General features: G+C 36.7%; 1 protein-coding gene across 1 annotated transcript; it reads left to right on the top strand.

The window, feature by feature from the left end:
• Positions 1-11747: 11747 nt before the first annotated feature.
• Positions 11748-15761, top strand: LOC145792743 (receptor protein-tyrosine kinase CEPR1-like). The gene is made up of 2 exons (XM_082874101.1): positions 11748-14287; positions 15153-15761. The coding sequence occupies exons 1-2, from the start codon at positions 11800-11802 to the stop codon at positions 15542-15544; spliced, it is 2880 nt and encodes a 959-aa protein (XP_082730227.1). The 5' UTR covers positions 11748-11799; the 3' UTR covers positions 15545-15761.
• The last annotated feature ends 6421 nt before the right edge of the window (positions 15762-22182 follow it).

The following is a 22182-nucleotide window of genomic DNA, read 5'->3' as shown; positions in this document are numbered from 1 at the left end:
ACCATCTTAAAATGGTCCCTATCCCAATGGAATTAAAAGACTTCCAACCAGCAGGATATATTCCAAGCTTCTCATTCTTCATCCACTTGTATATTTAGATCTCTAATCTTCGATTTGTTAGAAGAAAGAAAAATGTATTGAAAATGACATTGTATATATACTAGATGTCTGTGTAAGCATATCTACCCACATGCCACACGATTCTTTATTTATATTATTATATAATTATTTTAATCAGTAAATAAATTGGGTAACTAATGTGAAACATGTCTAATACCTAATAAAGTGGTTTCATGGAAGTTGCAACTTCCCTAATGGTGGGAAGTTACAACTTACATTTAGATCATGGGTCATGTGATGATAGCCATCAAAACAAGTTACAACTTACATTTAGATCATGGGTCATGTGATGATAGCCATCAAAACAACGACGTTTTGTGAATAGAATAGCCTTGAAGCTTTGATCCTTCCATTTCCTTCCATTTCTCCATATGGTTCTGTGAGAGTGTGTTTAGGATGTTTATATATTTGTGAGTGATTTGTTTATACATTCAAGAATTGATCAATCAAGAACGCAATTCAAAAACTTGAACAGCATGGTAGAAGGTATTCCTCTTTTTTATTAAATTATTTTAATTCTCACAATTGGTATCAGAACCATCCTTCTGTTTTGTTGTTTAGCGTGAGATTTATCTACACAAAATCAAACTTTAGTTTCCACAACCGCAGAGTGTAGATTTTTAATGAACTTTCTGTTCAACCTATTAATGATTATTTTGACTTGTATGGACTTTGAGCTGTTTTGATTATATTTTTACTCCTATACGGAAATTGATCGTAAAAGCTTGGCCCTTTGACAACTGATTGGTTAGTCTCCTTTCTACATGTCATATACTTGTATATTCATAAATATCATAGTGTTTAACACATCCAGTGTCTTCGAAATCTTTTAAACCACTCTCGGTAATTTAATCGCAGTGTATATATTTTTAAAATAATTATTTGAATTTAATATTTATCACTATTATTGAAAAGGAAGAATAGTTGCAAGTTTACTATAGATGTATATTATTTAGAGGCAACAGCAGAATTCTTTTATTTTGTACTAGATTGCTCTTATTCTGAACATGTTTTGTTTGGAGACTCATTGTATGTCATTAAGTATGAATTTTCACTAATTGACTAACATTAAAGACCAAAGTGTTTAATCTGATTTTGTATAAAATTTAGAAATTCTCATGTTTTTATTTGGGTTTGTTTGTTCCATTAATTTTCAAAAGGCATAAAAGATTTGAATTTATTTCTTGATTTTTTACAAGGACATGTTGTTAAGGATATTTTGTTTATTATAATTGCATGTTTAAATAGTAAGCAAATTCATTTGAATTTCATTTAGTAAACTATTTTAATATATCCTTTAAAAGTTTATAAATTTTTAGATGCTATCTAGAATAATGTAATATAATATTACATGCATAAGAAGTTTATTTGGTGGCATACAGTTCCTATGTATTTTTATGAAATTATTGATAACTCTTGGAACATGTGGATACAGTGTGTGTTGGACTTTTGAAATTTATTTTGGTCCAACTCTTAAGCAAAATTTGGTATAATTTTTAAGACCAAATTACAGATGTTTGGTCTTGAGAATTTTTATATGATATTACTCTGATTGCATGTATTATATATTATGTGCATTAAAAGATTATGTATTTATTGTGACCACAAGGATTTGCTCACATTAATGGATTATGCCATAATTAAAAAAATAATAATTTATTTTGTTTTAAGAATAGCCATAGGATCTTAAGACATGAAGATAAAGTGAACCTCAGTGTTTTGATCACATAAAGTTAAAATCAATTTGGGATTTTCATATTGCAATTATATTTTATGAATAATTTCTCGATCCTACAAGAAAGTGGTTATTTATGAAATTTAATTAGAATAAAATAATGGATTGAGTATTAAAGGGATTGGACACTCTAAACCCACATGTATGAGTTTTCTTTTCCATAAATATTTCAGAATTCATTAGTCTTATTATAATTTAATAGCAAATCTAATACAATTTAGTGACCTCTACCCATATAAAGGTTTAGATTTGTTATTGAATTTGACATTGGTTGATTCAAACTATAGTTATTGTTTCAAAGCATTAATGATGTTAATGGTAAGTGCAGTGATTTTTACCTCTTTACTATCTAATAAGTCTTCTTATATTCCATTCTTGAACAATGATAATTTTTCAGACTGGAAGAACAAAATCCATCTGATATAGGGTGCATGAACCTCGATCTGGTAGTCCATGTGGATGAACCTCTTGAACCCATAGATGAGAGTTCCACTGTAGAAAAGAATGCTTATGACAAGTGGGAGCGATCTAATTAATCGCTTAAGTCTAATGCTCATAAAGTCACATATCAGCCAGAGCATTAGGGTTTCAATCCTACCATCTGATAAGGTTAATAACTACATAAGGCTATTGAAGAGCAATTTATTAGTTCTGACAAGGCATTGGCTAACACCCTAATGAACAAACTATCAGGCATGGTGTATAACAATTCTAGGAGTGTGCGGGAGCACATTATGGAAATGAGGGATATTACAGCTCGTCTTAAATCCTTAGAGATTGAAATTTCTGAGTCATTCCTTGTCAATTTTATATTCAATTCTCTTCTTGTGGAATATGGAGCATTCCAAATTTTTTACAACATACATAAGGAAAAATGGTCTATCAATGAACTTTTGACTGTGTTCAAGAGGAAGAGAGATTAAAGCATAGAAAAGTGAAAAGTGGTCATCTAGCAACACATAAAGGAGGGCAATAGAAAAAAGGGTAAAGGTGATCAAAAATGGAAGAAGCCTGGTAAAGTGCCATTCAAGATCATGGCAATAAGGATGCATGCTTCTTCATTCAAAAAAAAAAAAAAAGGGGGTCACATCAAGAAAGATTGCCCCGAGTATACGAATAGCTTGAGAAGAAAGGTAATCTCATATCTCTTGTGTATTATGAATCTAATTTTGTTAATACTTATCAATATGATTGGTGGATTGATTTGGTTCATACAATTTACATTGCTAATACCATGTAGGGCTTCCTCAACCTGAGGAAACCGACGGGAAGTGAACAAGGCATCTATTCAGGCAAAGGGATGCGTTCGCACGTCGAAACTATGGAAACTTTCAGACTTGTTTTAAAGAATGTTTTTGTTCTAGATCTTGAAAACATTTTTTATATTCCATCGTTTTCTAAAAAATTAATTTCTGTTTCTGGAGTAGTATTGTTTGGATTTGAATTTTAGTTTGTTGGTTCAAATTTTTAGTTTGTTTAAAGACTTTATTTCTATAGGATTTGGTAATTTAATTAATGGTTTGTACAAATTAAATTTGGATCCTTTTTTGAACAAAATCTTTTAACCTTGCACGGTGATATTGGCATTAAGCGTAATATTATTGATGAGTCCTCCTCTATTCTTTGGCATAGGAGATTGGGACATATCTCCATTGAGAGAATAAAGAAGTTGATTAATGATGAAGTCCTTCCGACCCTTGATTTTACCAACTTTGGTTTTTGTGTGGACTGCATAAAGAGGGAGCAGACTAACAAGACCAGTAAATGTGCCAAAAGGAGTAAGAAAATTCTTGGAATCATACACACTGATAATTTTGGACCATTTACACCACCTTGTCTGAATGGTCAGATATATTTTATTTCATTTATTGATGACTATACAGAATACATGTATCTCTACCTCTTGTTTGATAAGTTCGAGGCACTTGATACCTTTAAATTTTATAAATCAGAGGTAGAGAAACAAACAGAAAAGAAAATTAAAATTGTGAAGTCAGACAGGAGTGGAGAATATTATAGATATTATAGGAGGTACATAGAATTGGGACAATTACCAGGTCTATTTGCTAAGTTCCTTAAGAAGGCATTATTGTACAATATTCAATGCCTGGCACACCACAAAAAAATAGTGTTGTTGAAAGAAGGAACCAAACACTTATGGGCATGGTAAGGAGCATGCTTAGTTATTCTAATGTGCTTACAAGTTTGTGGAGTGAAGGTTTGAAAACCGCTGTATATATCTTAAATAGGGTTCCATCCAAGGATGTTCCCAAAACACCATTTGAGTTATGAAAAGGATAGAAGCCAAGTTTAAGACACTTACAAGTTTGGGGTTGTCCAATTGAAGTGAGGGTGTATAACCCACATTCAAAGAAATTAGACCCTAGAATAGTTTGCGGTTTTTTCATAGGCTATGCAGGGCTACAAATTTTATTGTCCTTCAAATTCACTTAGAATTGTTGAAGCTAGAAATGCTAAGTTTATTGAGGAAGTTGACCCTAGTGGAAGTTACGCTCGAAAGATAGAGTGGGAGGAACCACGGGATCCAAATGCAACACCCGTGAATAGAGGTGAATTAGTTGTCTTTCAGGATAATCAACTCAATATCCCTGAAGATCAACCAATTCAAGAACTTCCACCACAAGAGGAACAAGTCAACATAGAGCTTGTAGCTCAAGTCCCAATTGAGACTACAGAATTAAAGAGATTCTCATGAGCTAGAAAATCAACAATTTCTGATGATTATTTTGTATACTTAATGAAGTCTGATTTTGATATTAGACCTAAAGATGATCCTATTTTGTTTCACAATGCTATGAATATGGATGATTATAAATTATGATATGATGCCATGAAGGAAGAGTTCGCATCTATGGCTAAGAATCAAGTTTGGGAATTTGTCAAGTTGCCTAAGAAAGTTAAAGTTTGTTGGCTGTAAATGGTTATATAAGACCAATAAAGTCTCAATTAGCAACGTTGAACAATATAAGGCCAGACTTGTAACTAAAGGTTTTACTCAAAGAGAAGGTATCGATTATCATAATACTTTCTCTTTGATTTCTAAGAAGGATTTATTTAGAATTATCATGGCATTAGTAGCTCATTTTGATTTAGAGCTACATCAAATGGATATGAAATGACATTTTTAAATGGGGATCTTAAGGAAGAAGTATACATGACACAACCTTAAGGCTTTCGTTTTGATAAAGATAATCACTTAGTTTGCAAGCTTATCAAATCTGTATATGGACTAAAACAAGCCTCCGAACAATGGTATTTAAAGTTTCACAATGCTATTACTTCATATGGTTTCACGAAGAACGTTATGGACAACTGTATATATCTTAAGGTTAGTGGGAGCATATGCATTTTCCTAGTTCTATATATGGATGACATTTTACTTGCATCTAATGATTTGGGTTTGTTGCATGACACTAAACAATTTCTTTCCCAAAACTTTGAAATGAAAGATATGGGTGAAGCTTTTTATGTCATTGGCATAAAAATTCACAGAGACAAGTCCAAAAAGATATTAGGATTGTCTCATAAAACCTACATTGAAAAAGTTTTGGAGAAATTCAGGATGAGTGATTGCACTCCTAATGCAGCACCCATTTTAGAGGGTGACAAATTCAATTTAAGTCGATGTCCGAAGAATGATTCGAAAAATGAACAAATGGTTAGCATTCCCTATGCGTCTGCTATAGGCAGCTTAATGCATGCTCTAATTTGTACACGACTTGACATTGTATTTGCATTTAGGATGCTTGCCAAATACCAAAGCAATCCAGGCATGGAATATTGGAAGGCTGCAAATAAAGTCATGAGGTACTTGAAGGGAACCAAGGACTACGTGCTTACTTAAATGCATGTTGACTGTCTTGAAATAGTTGGATATTCAGATTTGGATTTTGCGGGTTGTTAAGACTCTAGAAAATCCACTTTAGGATATGTCTTTCTGCTAGTAGGAGGTACTGTTTCATGGAAGAGCGTCAAAGAGACAATAATTGCATCGTCAACAATGAAAGCAGAGTTTGTAGCATGTTTTAAAGCAACATGAAGCAACATCACAAGCTATTTGGTTAAAGAATTTTATCACAGGATTTCAAACAGTGGATTCAATTTCTAGGCCATTGAGAGTTTATTGTGATAATTCGGCTACAGTGTCCTCTTCTAACAACAACAAAAGTGGCAGCCGAAGCAAGCATATTGACATAAAGCATCTTATTGTTTGAGATTGTGTTAAGAAATAAGAAGTCAACATTGAGAATATTAGTATCGATATGATGGTTGCAGATCCCATGACTAAGGATCTTTCTATAGAGGTGTTTTCAAAACACGTAAAGGGCATGTGACTGATTGATTAGCTCAATAATTTTTGTAGTCGCTTTGTTTTGTCATGACATTTTGATTATTATTAATGAAAAATATCATTTTGTACACTTAAAGTATTTGTGATGCTATGTAGTCCATTGAGACTATTGATCCATAGGGATCATTGGATCTAGAATAATTTATTAAAAGTTATTCGTAAAGAATGACACCACATAAAGTTAAGAGAATCATACAATGTGATACATGAAAGGAAATACTCATCTGACAGAGTACAACCGCCATGATTTGAGTATTGTCTCTTTATAAAGTTTGGATATTTTCATTTAATGGCCATAATGAGTTTATACCCGAAAGTCAGCAAAATGTGTCATATATGCCAAGTAGGAGAATGTAAGCATATTTCTATAAAGTGGCTCACATGCCATATAGTTTTTTATTTATATTATTATATAATTATATATTTTAATCAATAAATAAATTAGATAACTAACGTGAAACATGTCCATTATCCAATAAAGTGGTTTAATGAAAGTTACAACTTCCCTAATGGTGGGAAGTTATGAGTATAGCGATCCTAATTTAGACTCGACCTGTTTATTGCTTTTGAATCCGGGAAACCATATCCGTGACGGTTGTTCTTTTCTCTTCATATTTGGTTTTGGCTTCAACGGTTGACACCACCTTTGTTGGTGTCGACACTGCCTCCTTTTCTTGGCCTTGTTCCTGCTCCAAGGGTTGACACCATCTTGCTGCTGTGTTCCTGGTTAGCTACTGAAATTTAGGGTCGACACCAACCTTTGGTGGTGTTGACACTTGCCTTTTATTATTGGCCTCTGGGGTCGACACCAGTCTGGGAGGTGTCGACTCTTATCTGCTGCTAAAACTGGATTTGGCTACTGAAATTTAGTGTCGACACCTCCAGTCTAAGGGTCGACACCTCATCTGCTGTTAGTGTTGGCAGTTCTACCATTTTTTCTTGAGGGTCGACACCTTTGGCCCGAGGGTCGACCCGTATGACTCTTTTTCCAGATTTTGTTCGACGTGGGCCTTGCTTTTTGGGGATTTTTGACTTGTTCTTTTCATTTGACTTTGGAGCTATTATTCTATTAATACTTAGTCACTATAAATAGATCCAAAGACACTTCTCTCTCATTAGTTGCTTCCCTTTTTCCTTTCTCACCCGTAACTCTCTCTCTTTCTCTCAAAACTCACTTTTTCTCACTTAGATCTTTAGATCTACTCACTTAGAGGTACCTTCTCATCTTGGTCCTTTGAGATACATTGTAAATCGCCTCAAGGGATTTCTTTTGATCTATGTGGCTCGTGGTTTTGTTGACATTGGATTTTTCTGAGTTCTTCTCTTCCATCTTCTAAGCTTGGGGCAGGGATTCTTCGCACCTCTTTATAAGTTTTAACTTAATTATTTGTTTTTATAAAACCACCTTGTGAAATAAATGGATTTTTGAACAATCTTAGTCTTTGGTTCGAAATCAAAAGGAGGGATTTTCACATGGTTCCTTGGGAATGGTGGTGGGATTGGAAATGAGGTGTAGAGGTAACAAAATGGTTGGTTTTGATATTTGGAATTGATTTTGAAAGAAAATGGGGTTTTTCCCTAAATGTTGATTTTGTATAAATAATGGTATTGATGTTAGAAACATGGAATTTGATGGTTATTGATGAAGATGGTGGAGTTGAGTATGTATTACTACTCACATCTTGGAATTTGGAAAGTTTATCTTTATGGAAATTATTTTACCTGTTTAGAGAAATCTGTTTTAGGTTATCGATGGAGGATAGCTATGATTGTTATAGAAATTGTATGAGAACTAAGTAAATTGGAACTATTTTTTCATCCATTTTTCATTGGTCATCGTTGCATATTGTCACATTTAAAATGTATATTGTTTTGAGAAAAATGATGAATACTTGGTGAATCTGGGAAGGGGTGTAGTTACTATGATAAGTTGGCATGTGTGTCCTTGGTGAAAGACTAGAAACCCGCTCGGATAGGTGTTAAGCCTTCCGGTTAATACAGTAAAAATGACAAATTGGTAATACTTGTATAGTCTACTTGCAAACACGTACCTAGAGATTTATAGAGTTGTATTTACAGTTCGGTTTTCTATCCAAAAGGGAAATGCTGGCGTTGAATGTTTTGAAAGAAATATAAAAATGTATTTGTCACTAACATCACATATGCATTTCACCATTATATCTTTGTTAAGATTCATTTACTGTGTTGGATTATTTTTACTAAGCTTTGACTCACCCTACGTAGGAAAATCATTTTCAGGTGTTGATGATATGTCTTTGCCAAGGCAATAACTTGGGAGGACTTGCAAGCTAGAGCTCCATTTTGTGTATTTTGTTGTATTTGTTTGTATAAGCCTAGGGCTTTAACTGTATTGGATTTTCCATCCATTTTGTTGTAACGAAGCACTGTCTTAAAAAGCTGTAAGCCTTTAAGGCATTCTCTTAATTGTTTATCATTCATTTTAATTCCTTACCATGTAACACATGCTATAAATTTAGGGTTAAACTTATGAATGTATACCTGCATATGTTGCTCTTTTGTATAAGAAATTGGAATTAATGGAAGTTAATTATTTCATCATGTGTCATCTTTTAATTAATATCGTGGATGGGTTATTGTAAGTATTTTGAGACATTACAATGAGAAGTTACACTTGGATTATGGGTCCAAACCTATCTATATATCAAAACACAGAAGTTTTGTGAATAGAATAGGCTTGAAATTATATTCCTTCCACTTCTCCATATAGTTATGTGAGAGTCCATTTAGGGTGTTTATAAATTTGTGGGTAGTTTTGTTTATACATTCAAGAATTGATCAAACAAGAACACAATTCAAAGGTTTGAACAACATAGCAGGAGATATTCCTCTTTTTTATTAAATTATTTTAATTCTCACAGGGCGGACATACACTACAGGCGTGCGAATTACAGTTACTTAAGTTTGGAACACTTAGGATCCGAAAAATTATTTATACTTCTATTGTTTATTTCACTATCCTACTTACAGCAGTGTAAAAGAAATAAAACGAAATAGTTATTTGAACAGGAGCATTTTAGATATACAAAAAACCATGACAAAACTTTAAAAAGTTGCGTTTTATATCATACTAGAAGTGTTGGCACACACTTACATATGTGAAACAATTATATCAACAGTTAAATAATAAGACATGCCAAGAAACTACTCCAAGGTGGGAGACATAACCAACTTGACCATACTTCATCTACTGTGTTGTATGCTTGAGACTATAGATTAGATAGAATAGATAATATAGATATTTGATGGGTAATCATTAAACAAATCAAAAAAAAAAAAAATTTTTTTGTCGAATATCAATTCAATTTCTTCTATTTTTCCTAGCTAAACCAAAAAATATATAAAAATGGAAGCTTCTTTCCCTTTATTTTTGGCCCCTATCTTTTCTCTTCTTTCTTTTTTTTTTTTTTTGTTTTGTTTTTGTTTTTGTTTTCTGTTCTTTTCCATCCCCAAATTTAATATTCGAACGCCATATGTGTGCAATGCTAGTAGCTGCCAATTACAGGAAACAGATAAACAACAAAAATAGTTCCGTACAGGTTGTGTTGTATGCATATATATATATATACGACAATGCTAGGTAGCTCAAATTTTTGTGGCTCAAATGGCTCAAATCTGTCAAAACGACGTCGTTTTGACAGATTTTGAGTGTAAAACGACGTCGTTTTGACATATTTGAGCCATTTGAGCCACAAAAATTTGAGCTACCAAACATTTTCCATATATATATATATGGAAAATGTTTGAGGGCCACAATTTTTGTGGCTCAAATGGCTCAAAATTGTAAAAACGACGTCGTTTTGGCAATTTTTGAAATTGTTTTGTACTCAAAACGACGTCGTTTTAGCAATTTCGAGCCATTTGAACTACAAAAATTGTGGCCCTCAATCATTGTTGTATATATATATAAAGATTTGGAGAGAGAGAGAGAGGGGGGGGGGGGGGGGTTGAGGAGGTCAGCATCCCAAATTGGTTCCAACAAGAAGCTCTCTATATGCTATTTGATGATGAGTGGACGAGTATAAATAAAAAATTTTATACCACTCCATATTCTTTTATTTATTTTATTTATTATTATTACTAAGTGATTGTCACTCATCTAGATTCATTGAGCATATTTATATGTATACATTTAAATCATATCCAAGCATGTTTATTAAATATACAATGTCTATTAATGAGTGCTCATAATATCCTCTCTCTATTCACACAGATTATGTGCATCATGGTGGTTGATGATGGCCATGTCCGATGATCATATGCATGATGTCCAGTCCAATGAATGCACCCAAAAAGGGTACAATTCTGGGCTGTTACAGCAGTCTAAGGAAAAAAGGGAAAATAAAAAATTTTAAAATGAAAAAAAAAAAATGATGATTATTTAGTAGTCTCGAAGTATGAACATGTAGTACTCCATAGTATTTTATTGTATTGTGATTGATGAAAAAGGGAGATAGGTGGGAGGAGAGATGAGAGAAAAAAAGTGAAAGTTTGATTGATTAATAATAATAATAATGATAAAAGAGAAAAGTTGTATTTTAAAAATATGTTTGATTGATATGTTTCATTCAAATCATAATTTTAAAATAAAATAAAATTATGGTTTGAAAAATAAATCAAATGCTACCTATAATTTTCCTCCAAAAGGAGGGTCCTGATGGATGAGAAAAATGCAGCTATTAGGATGGCATGCATTTTATTCAGACAGCCTATCCATATAAACAGGACTCCCCAAAAAATACTGATTTAGTTATGATATTTCTCCCTACAAGACATCCTATCCATTTAAAGAGGACTCCCCCAAAAAATACTGATTTAGTTATGTTATTTCTCCCTACTAAGGTTGATGGGGGTGGGGTATCAACATAAAGCCTCTTTATGCAAAAGAAATTCTCTCTCTCTCTCTCTCTCTCAATATATATATATATATATATACATATATATGTTATTTGATATTTAGAAAATATCACGTGACCATATGTCCCTATTAGGTCTGACAAAAAAACTGAAAAAATCTTAAATCCGTCGCATCTAGACCAAACTATATGATTTAGTTTGAATTTCTCAATGTACAATTCAACTTTTAATCTTAAAATTGGTGAAACGTATATCATGATTTGGTCCATGATTATATTTACCATTTCGATTTGGAGCCGAACTAGACTACAGATATATACACACACATAATTTGTTACTTATCATAAACACTCAAGTACTTTGATCATTAATTTACTCTTAAACCGACGCTCGAGCTTAACCCCAAAAATAAGGGGCATGTGACGATTTTTAAGAAAAATAAGAAAAAAATAAAGACATGACCACGTGTTATCAGACATGCGCACGGTCACACTGGAATTCCTGACCTTTTTCTCTATCAGTACAATGCTGCACGAACCTCCTTTTTCATCACCATCATGGCTTATATTATTACTGCACCCAATGATCCCCTCAATCATGCCATTTATAAACTTCTTCCCCTCCCACTCCTCCTCTGCAACAACAACCAACATAACTACCTTTCTCTCTGTCTCCAATGGCCTTTTTTCATTATAGTTTCTTTCTTGTTTTTTTCTTACTTTCTCAACTCAACTCTTCTCAATCCACAATATCTATTAATAACCAGTCGCAGTTCTTCACTCTCATGAAGAACTCTCTCAAAGGAAGGCCTTTGTCATATTGGGACCTCGCCGGAGCAAAACCTTTTTGCAACTTCACCGGAATTGGCTGCAACGAAAAAGGGTATGTTGTGAAGATTGATTTTTCCGGGTATGCACTCTCTGGCCGATTCCCTCAAAACGTGTGCTCGTACCTCCCTGAGCTCCGTGTTCTTCGTCTTGGCCACAACAACCTCCATGGCGATTTTCCTGATGGTCTTACCAGCTGTTCTCTCTTGGAAGAACTCAACTTGAGCTCTGCTTACCTTACAGGAACACTCCCGGATTTTTCTCCAATGATGTCTCTCCGGTTTCTTGACCTCTCATACAATCTTTTCAGCGGTGATTTCCCAATTTCTATCACCAATCTCACCAGTCTTGAGACGCTGAATTTCAATGAAAATAGAGGTTTCAACTTATGGCAACTTCCGGAGAATATTTCAATGCTGACAAAGCTCAATTCTATGGTCTTGACAACGTGCAAGATACGCGGTTTTATCCCAAGATCAATAGGAAACATGACATCACTCGTTGATCTTGAATTGAGCGGAAACTTCCTTGTGGGTCAGATTCCAGCAGAGCTTGGGTTGCTAAAGAATTTGCAACTGCTCGAGCTTTTCTATAATCAACTTGATGGTGAAATACCAGAGGAGCTTGGAAATCTCATGGAACTCAGAGACTTGGACATGTCTGTGAACAAGTTATCTGGGAAAATCCCAGAATCTATTTGTAGGCTTCCAAAGCTCCAAGTCTTGCAGCTTTACAACAACACACTCACTGGAGATATCCCCGGTGCGATTGCAAACTCGACAACCTTGACCATGTTATCGCTTTATGACAATCTCTTGACAGGACAAGTTCCTCGAGGTCTAGGACGATCATCGCCCTTGATTGTTTTGGAGTTGTCGGAGAATCGACTATCTGGAGATCTGCCAGCAGAGGTGTGCAATCAAGGTAAATTGCTATACTTTCTTGTCCTAGAAAATATGTTTTCTGGGAAACTGCCAGAAAGTTATGCAAGCTGCGAGTCGCTTTTACGGTTTCGAGTTAGTTATAACAATTTGGAAGGTCCAATACCCGAAGGGCTTCTTGCTCTCCCCCATGTTTCAATCATTGATTTGGCTAACAATCATTTGAATGGATCGATTGCCAAGACGATTGGAAATGCTAAAAACTTGTCGGAGCTGTTCATACAGAGCAATGGGATTTCAGGTGTCCTGCCTCCAGAAATCTCTCAGGCTGCCAATCTGGTGAAAATTGATCTCAGCAACAATCTCTTGTCTGGTCCAATACCTTCAGAAATCGGCAGCCTAAGAAAGCTCAATTTATTGATGTTGCAATGCAACGAGTTCAATTCTTCCATCCCCGATTCACTTTCTTCACTAAAATCTCTCAATGTTCTTGATCTCTCCAACAATCACTTGACGGGGAGTATCCCACAGTCTCTCTCCGAATTGCTACCGAACTCAATGAACTTTTCTAACAATCTACTTTTTGGTCCAATTCCTATCTCATTCATGAAGGGAGGGTTAGTAGAAAGTTTTTCAGGTAATCCACATCTCTGTGTTCCAATTTATCTTAATACATCAGATGCAAATTTCCCCATCTGTTCACAATCCTATAACCAAAAGAAAATAAACTGTATCTGGGTTATCACAATTTCAGTGGGGACTGTTATTGTTGGAATTGTTTTGTTTCTAAAGCGATGGTTTAGTAAAGAACATTCCATGATGGAGCACGATGACACTACCTTGTCATCATCATTTTTCTCATATGATGTAAAAAGCTTCCATCGAATAACCTTCAATCAACGTGACATCGTTGAAGCCATGGTTGATAAGAACATAGTGGGACACGGGGGTTCCGGGACAGTTTACAAAATTGAGTTGAGCAATGGGGAAATCGTCGCTGTGAAGAAGCTGTGGAGTTGCAGAACTAAAGATTATGCCTCAGAGGATCAATTGGTTATGGAAAAAGAGTTGAAAACAGAGGTTGAGACTCTGGGAAGCATAAGGCACAAGAACATCGTGAAGTTGTATTGCTACTTCTCAAGCTTGGAATGTAGTTTGTTGGTTTACGAGTACATGCCCAATGGAAATCTTTGGGATGCGCTTCACAAATCAAAAATCATTTTGGATTGGCCAACCCGTCATCAGATTGCACTGGGGATTGCTCAGGGTTTGGCCTACCTCCACCATGATCTAAAACCATCCATCATTCACAGAGACATCAAGTCGACCAACATTCTGTTAGATGTCAATTACCAGCCCAAGGTAGCAGACTTTGGAATAGCAAAAGTTTTGCAAGCAGGAGGGAAAGATTCCACCACCACTCTCATTGCAGGCACTTATGGCTACTTGGCTCCAGGTAATTTTCGGATCCAACTCAGTTCTAATTCGATTACGTATTTACAGAGACATATATAAAGATCAATGAAATTTGTTAATTGGCTGGAAAGTTAGTTTGTTTGTTTGTTTGGTTTTTTTTTTTTTTTTCCCCAGTTGTTGTTCCTATGCTTATCATGTGTGCTGTTTTTAAATTGTTCATTGATGTACACCAGTGTTACACGAAAATGCTAATACCCTAACGATTTACATTTTGGAATGTATGTTCCGAAACATGCTACACTTCCTTTCCTAAACTGAGAATTTAGGGATCTAAAGCGGTCCTAAAAAGCTTCCTATATATCTTCTTAGAAGTTTCCTATAGGAGGGAAAATCAAATATAATCAATCAAAATCTAGAAAGAATGTACTTTTTGCAGGACCAAATGTAAAACAAATGGACTTTTACCAGATTCATTGATATCTATATTTTATTGGATGTCTAACAATTCAAATTTAATTGCTATCATATTTAGTAGTCTCTTAAATTCAAATAGTGTAATCTATACAACTCTACCCCTATCGTACCAAATTTTAGAGCATGTGATGTACCATGGGTCAAATTCCTCGCACCAGAACAATCTGCGTTTTAGGTAACATAGATATACTATACTTGATTATCAGCAATTTCTCTTTTAGCAATTGCACATAATGCTCCAAAGAGTTCTGCATAAGCCTATTGTTAAATAGCATGTTGGTTTTTCAATATGGTACCAAATATTGCATCCTCGTAGATAAAATGCCTTGAAATCCAATTCATCTATTTAACTTTCAGCTCTATTACTGTCAAATAATTATTCATTTCATATTAATGTTATATAATTCAATTTTCATTGATGCCTTTGACAGAATATGCATACTCTTCTAAGGCAACGACTAAGTGCGATGTCTATAGTTTTGGAGTGGTACTTATGGAGCTAATAACGGGAAGGAAGCCAGTGGAGGAAGAGTTTGGAGACAGCAAGAATATTATAGATTGGGTTTCAACCAAAGTGGAGACGAAGGAAGGAACTATGGAGGCTTTAGACAACCAATTATGGGGCTTCAAGTATGAGATGATTAAAGTGCTCAAGATTGCTATCCACTGTACATACAGCACACCGGGCAATCGCCCAACTATGAATGAGGTAGTTCAGCTGCTGATTGAGGCAGACCCGTGCAGATTCGATACTTGCAAATCATCGAATAAGAACAAAGAAACAGCAAATGTCACTAAGACAAAGAACCCATATGATTTATAATTATAGAAGAGGTTTGGTGGGGTTTAAGGTGGGGTACCATAGCATCTATAGAACATTTCTAGCTCTCAAATTATTGAGAGATTAAACAATTTACCCTATTTGTTTTTCTTTGAAAAGTAGTATATAGAATTTTTCTTTTTCTGTTTTTTTCGCTTGACCTATTGTAAAGTATTTGAGGAAATTAACCATTATAATATAACTGTTTTATGAAAACAAATAGCATCTGGATTTTTTGTAGACCCACAAATGAATTAAATCTCTAGCATTTTTAGAATTTTGTTTTGTTTTTCCCTCTTCATCTATGCTCTTTATTTCATAATTTGAAATAAAAATAAAAATAAAAATTGAAGCTTCAAGAAAAGGCAGTGATGTTGGTGAGAAGATGGAGGTTGTGATTGACATGAGAATTGTTTTAAGGTGGAGTCCTATTGCAACTATAAGACACTACTAGATCTCAAATAATTAAGAGACTAAACAATTTGCCCTATTTGTTTTTCTTTGAAAAGTAGTAGATAGATTCTGCCTCAGTTTTTTTCTATTTCTTCTACTTTTTTTTCTCGCTTTTTTCCTAGGCCTATTGTAAAGTATTTGAGGAAACTAATCAATATAACTGCTTTATGGCAACAAATAGCATCTATATTTTTCCATAGACTCACAAATGAAATTATTTTCTAGCTTTTTAGAGTTTTTTTTGTTCCCCCCTCCCCCCTCTTTATCCATTTTCTTTACACCACAATAGTAATCCAAATAAAATGAGGCTTCAAGAAAATGCAGAGATGTTGGTGAGGGTGCAAGGTCGTGATTCGCATGAAACTTTTTTTGGTGTGGGTTCCTGATTCTGAATTTAAAATTCTAGTATGATTTATTTGTGGAGGGCCCTGTTTATCCACTAGAAAAGATGAATAGGCCCCGATTGATTGATGAGAGCATCTTTTGTCTCCAATTTAACAAGGGACAATGGAGAATGCATAAGCCTCTCATCTTTTCCTTTTCTCTATTCCTTCTGTTCCTATGCCTCTCATTTCACGGAAGATAAGTGTGCCATGAACCTCCACTTGTTACTCGAACACTCTATGTTTATCTCTTAGTTGCACGAAACAGTGGTGCCTATGGGAACGTGTATATATTTTATATATTAAATCTATAAATATATTTTGACAATTATGTTTTCTTGCTAGTTGTAATATATGTGTTACAATATGAATAAATATATATAGAAGTTGTGCTTCTAATACTGATGGAAGAATCCTAAGTCTCTCTTGGAACACCTTAGTAGAAAGAAACTCACTTCCGACTAAGATAGAACCTCTCAAACATACATAAAAATGTCAATCTTTCCCCTCCCAAACACCCATTAATGTGTATTAATTGGACGCTGTTTTTATAATAGCTAGAGCACAGTATAGGCAATTGATGAGTTAAACTACCAATTCATCAACTTGTAGAATTGTAAATCATATTTAGAATCATGTTCCTAGACAAGCATAAAACAAGACCAACATGTGCACGTGTTCGCATCAGCGTTTGCAAGAATGAATACACGCATTCACACATGTATAAGTTCCATCTTTTTTAAGTGGTGGGAAGGGTCCCTTGAAAGAATAAGATTCAAGCAAACAAATATTTCTTTTGGCATGGTGGAGACTCCATAAATAAAAGTACTAACAAGAAGCTTTCAATTAAGGAATAGTTCTCCAACCCAAAAAAGGCAGACTACCCAACAAAGCTTTAGCTATTGGAAGTACTCTTCACGACAGATATGCCCTCCAAAAGCACAATTACCCATTAAAAGATCAAACTTTCACTCTTTTCACCAGTGTTTCAGTGGAAAAAGAAAATATCTAATGATAGCTATCACTAGAATTACATAGTCCCAACAACTAAATAATTTTGGGTTTACAAAAATATATCTTCTTGTACCATAAAGGACTGAATTGCAAAGTATAATTGCCCTTTTACTGCTTGAAATGACAATTTAGAATAAAATTACTAATAATGGGTTAAACATTGACATGGTGAGAAGCAAAATTGAGATAAACACACAGATGAACAATAATAATGTATCTGAATATGTAATGTAGACAATATGAGTACAATTTATTTATTTATTTTGGTAGATGAGTGTAGAATGAGTTTGTTTCACTTTCACAGTTGTGTGAAAGTGGTACAACCACAATGAGGTGGTTCAACCAACTTACATAAGCAATTCCACTGTTAGTTTATTATTGTTGTATATTCCATTGTTAGTTTATTATTGTATATTCTAGTGTTAGTCATAATGATGTTCCCCATTTGTATTCTAGTGTTAGTCATAATGATGTTAGTGTTAGTCATAATGATGTTCCCCATTTGTGTTTCTTCTTTCGGTGCTATTAAGGCACCCTATGTAGCTTTCCCTCTCTATAAAAGAGAGTGTAAATCATCTTGTAAATTAAGACAATAACAGAATATTTCAGTAGCTCTTTCTCTCAATATTTCAGTAGCTCTTTCTCTCTCTCTCAATCCTCTATCACTCTCTCAAATTATTCTTTCATGGTATCAGAGCCCAGTGTTACATTTCTGGCAATTTTCGATTTTGGTGTTTAGTCCCGTACACAGTGGCATACATCAAATCGCTCGGAATTTTCTCACGATTCCAACGGCACCTAGCCCGTTCTCAGAACACCCTCCACGTGCCCACACGCGCCGCCTTTACCTTCAGCGCGTCACCAGCTCCGCCACCACTCTCACACGCGCCCGCACGCGCCATCTGTTGCTACTCACCTTCGCCACGCGCCTCCACGCGCCCACACAACCGCGGCTGACGTCAGCCCTGCCACTCCCGTACGCCGCGCCTGCTATTGTGCGCCTTTCGTGCGCCGCTTCACTACATTGCACCCGCGTGCGCCAAAACAACTATTGTGCGCCGCGCCTACGCCAGTTCGCTACCGTGCGCCGCTGCCTTCCTGCTAACGTGCTCCTCCCTGCACTCTGCTAACGTGCGCCGCTGACATCATCGCTGACATCATCTCTGTCCAGCAACCTTTTCTGGCTATTTTCGACCTTCCGGACTCACTGGTACACTCTGTTTTACCAAATTTTGCTCCTACAGGTCTCTTCCTGTTGCTTTAATCCTACTTAACTAGTATTATGGATCGTCTTGACACCTCCCATCCCATTTCCGTTATTCTGAATGGTTCAAACTATGTTCTGTGGGCCCAAGCCATGTCTTCCTTTCTTAAAGGCAAGAAGCTCTGGCGAATTGTCACCGGGGATGTGACTAAACCAGTCAAAGACAGTGCCACTACTGAAACTCCTGTTCATACTGCTACATATGAAGACCGACTTGAGGAATGGGACAGTAAAAATTACCAAATCATTACCTGGTTTCGTAATACCTCTGTTACCTCTATCAGTCTTCAATTTGGCCGCTTTCAGCTTGACTCTGTAACTACTCCTGCGAAAGACATCTGGGATTTTTTGAAAGAACGATACCAGACTACTGGTCTTGCTCATCAATATCAACTTCAGAACCAACTTCACCGCATGCGCCAAGAATCCACTCAGTCCATTAATGACTTCCTTTCTCAAATATACTCTGTTTGGGATCAGCTTGCTCTTTCAGAACCAACCTGGCATGACCCCGAAGATGCAGTTTTATTTACTAACCATCGCAACCAGCAAAGGTTGGTGCAATTTCTCATGGCTCTTACCCCCTCTTTTGAGCCCGTACGTGCCTCTCTGCTTCATCGCCATCCCTTGCCCACTCTTGAACAAGCCATTTCTGAGTTGCTATCAGAGGAGACTCGTCTAGGTACTCTTCAAACTCATCATGTGGACTCTGTTCTTGCCACTCCTCCGTCCCGGCCATCATTTACCCAGCGGACAACTGCTTGCCTCTATTGTCAGAATCGGGGCCTTCCTTCAACCCATCTCCTGGTCAATTGCCCCATCAGATCCTGCCGCTACTGCAACAAACTTGGTCCTGGTCATCTGCAACAGGATTGTTTTCGTAATCCATCCCGTTCATCCTCCAATAGCCACTCCTCTCGCGCTGGCTCTTCCCGGGGAAGTTTTCATCGTTCCGGCAACCAGTCTCATCACACTGCTACTTCTGCTTCCGGGAATCAGTCTTATCACACTGCTGCTGCTGCTTCCGGGAATCAGTCTCATCACACTGACACTGCCCCCTCTGCAGGGTTCTCTGAGTCACCTGCTCCATCTACCCCTCACTTTTCTCCAACGGATGTAGAAGCCATGCTCAAACAACTTCTCTCCTCATCTGGTACACCTCCTCCTACTGCTTTGTCTGTAATCCCAGGTAACTCTTCTTGGTATTTTGACTCTGCCTGTTGTAATCATATGACCTCCAGTTCTACTATCTTTTCTTCCTTATCTTCATCTCCTCATATTCCCTCAATACATACTGCTGATGGTTCCCTCATGTCGGTTCGTCATGTTGGTACTGTTTCCACCTCTTCTTTATCTCTACCTCACGTTTATCATATCCCTGCTCTTACCTTAAACCTTATTTCCATTGGTCAATTATGTAAACTTGGTCTAACTGTCACCTTTTCTGCTACTGATTGTTTGGTACAGGACCCTCAGACGGGGCAGACTATTGGGATCGGCCGTAAGCGTGGACGTCTCTATGAACTCATTCACCTTCATGTTCTTGCCTCTCCTCAGATTGCTGCTCCTACATCTACTTCCTTATTATCTCCCTTTCATCTTTGGCATTGTCGCTTAGGGCATATTTCTGTTACTCGTTTAAGGTCTTTGGTTTCTAGTGGACAGTTGGGTCATGTAATTCCCGATAATTTCGATTGTATACCCTGTCAACTTGCCAAACAACCTGCTTTATCATTTAATAAGAGTACTTCTGTTTCTCTTGCCCCTTTTGATCTTATACATTCGGATATTTGGGGGCCCTCCCCTACTACTACTATGGGGGGATCCCGCTATTTTGTTGTTTTTATTGATGATTTTTCCCGGTTTACTTGCCTTTTTCTCATGAAAAATAGGTCTGAACTTAAACACATTTATTATCGATTTGCACAAATGGTTCACACCCAATTCTCCAAAACCATCAAAATTTTTCGCTCTGACAATGCTATGGAATATCGGGATTCAAATTTCCTTTCCTTTCTTCAGCATCATGGTACACTGCCTCATCGTTCCTGTGCTGGCACGTCCCAGCAAAATGGTCGCGCTGAACGGAAACATAGGCATATTCTTGACACTACTCGCGCTCTCCTTCTCTCTTCTTCCTGTCCTGAAAACTTTTGGGGAGAAGCTGCCCTCACTGCTGTTTACACTATCAACTGTACTCCTACCCCTGTCATCCATAATCAAACTCCCTTTGAACGTCTGCATGGCACTCCCCCTCCTTACGCCAATCTCCGGGTTTTTGGCTCTGCTTGTTTTGTTCTACTTCAATCCCATGAACACACCAAGCTTGAACCTCGCTCTCGTCTTTGTTGCTTTCTTGGGTATGGCATTGAACATGAAGGCTTTCGCTGTTGGGATCCTCTTTCTAAACGTCTTCGTATCTCCCGCCATGTCGTTTTCTGGGAACACCAAATGTTTTCCTCGCTATCCTCCTTTCACTTACCCGGACTTTCCACTACTGCACTGTTTACTAATCCTTCCATCGATCTTTTCTCTGCTGATTTTGATACAGGTTCCTCCTCCATCGAGACGCCCTTGCTCACCCCTGATCCTGTCCAGCCTGCTCTACCTGAAGGTCTACCTCTTGTTGCCACACCTCCTTCTCCACCGACTCTTCCTCCCACCGATCCTCCTACGGGTCGACCACGCCGGGTAACTCAACCTCCTATCCATCTTCGTGATTATATTGTTGGATCTGCTGCCTTCTCTACTTATGAACCTACCTCCTATCGTGAGGCTTGTACTAATCCTCTTTGGCAGCAAGCTATGACTGATGAACTCAATGCCTTGGACAAAGCTCATACTTGGGATCTTGTTGATCTTCCTCCTGGCAAGACTGCGATTGGCTGCAAATGGGTTTACAAAATCAAAACACATTCTGATGGCTCCATTGAACGCTACAAAGCTCGTCTTGTTGCCAAGGGTTTCAACCAAGAATATGGCATTGATTATGAGGAGACATTCTCTCCTGTTGCTCGGCTTACCTCTGTTCGCAGTTTACTTGCTGTTGCTACTGCTCGCCACTGGGGGCTCTTTCAGATGGATGTCAAAAATGCTTTCCTCAATGGTCATCTTCTTGAAGAGGTCTACATGCAACCTCCACCTGGGTCCATTTTTCAACCTCATCAGGTTTGCAAACTACAGCGTGCTCTTTATGGTCTCAAGCAAGCGCCTCGTGCTTGGTTTGCTAAGTTCAGTTCTACCATTCATGACTTCGGATTCACCTCTAGCTCCTATGACTCTGCTCTTTTTATACGGACTACTTCTCATGGTACTACTCTTCTTCTTCTGTATGTGGATGATATGATTATCACTGGTGATGATAAAGCTGGTATTCTCCACCTCAAACAATTTCTCCACCAACAGTTTGAGATGAAGGACCTTGGTACTCTTAACTACTTCTTAGGCCTTGAAGTCTCTCATGATTCTACTGGTTCCTATTTGTCCCAGGCCAAATATGCATCCGATCTTCTGGCTCGAGCTGGTCT

This window comes from Camellia sinensis, chromosome 6, assembly GCF_055761805.1.
Source record: "Camellia sinensis isolate YWXY chromosome 6, ASM5576180v1, whole genome shotgun sequence".
NCBI lineage: Eukaryota > Viridiplantae > Streptophyta > Magnoliopsida > Ericales > Theaceae > Camellia > Camellia sinensis.
Note: the sequence above shows the minus strand (reverse complement) of the source record. Positions and strands in the feature narration are given on the sequence as shown.

What these genes read in the sequence shown, in the direction of transcription:
- LOC145792743 (XM_082874101.1), top strand. Translation starts at nt 11,800, where the DNA reads ATGGCCTTTTTTCATTATAGTTTCTTTCTTGTTTTTTTCTTACTTTCT. An exon ending in TTATGGCTACTTGGCTCCAG is followed by an intron (nt 14,288 to 15,152) that starts GTAATTTTCGGA and finishes TGCCTTTGACAG; the next exon opens with AATATGCATACTCTTCTAAG.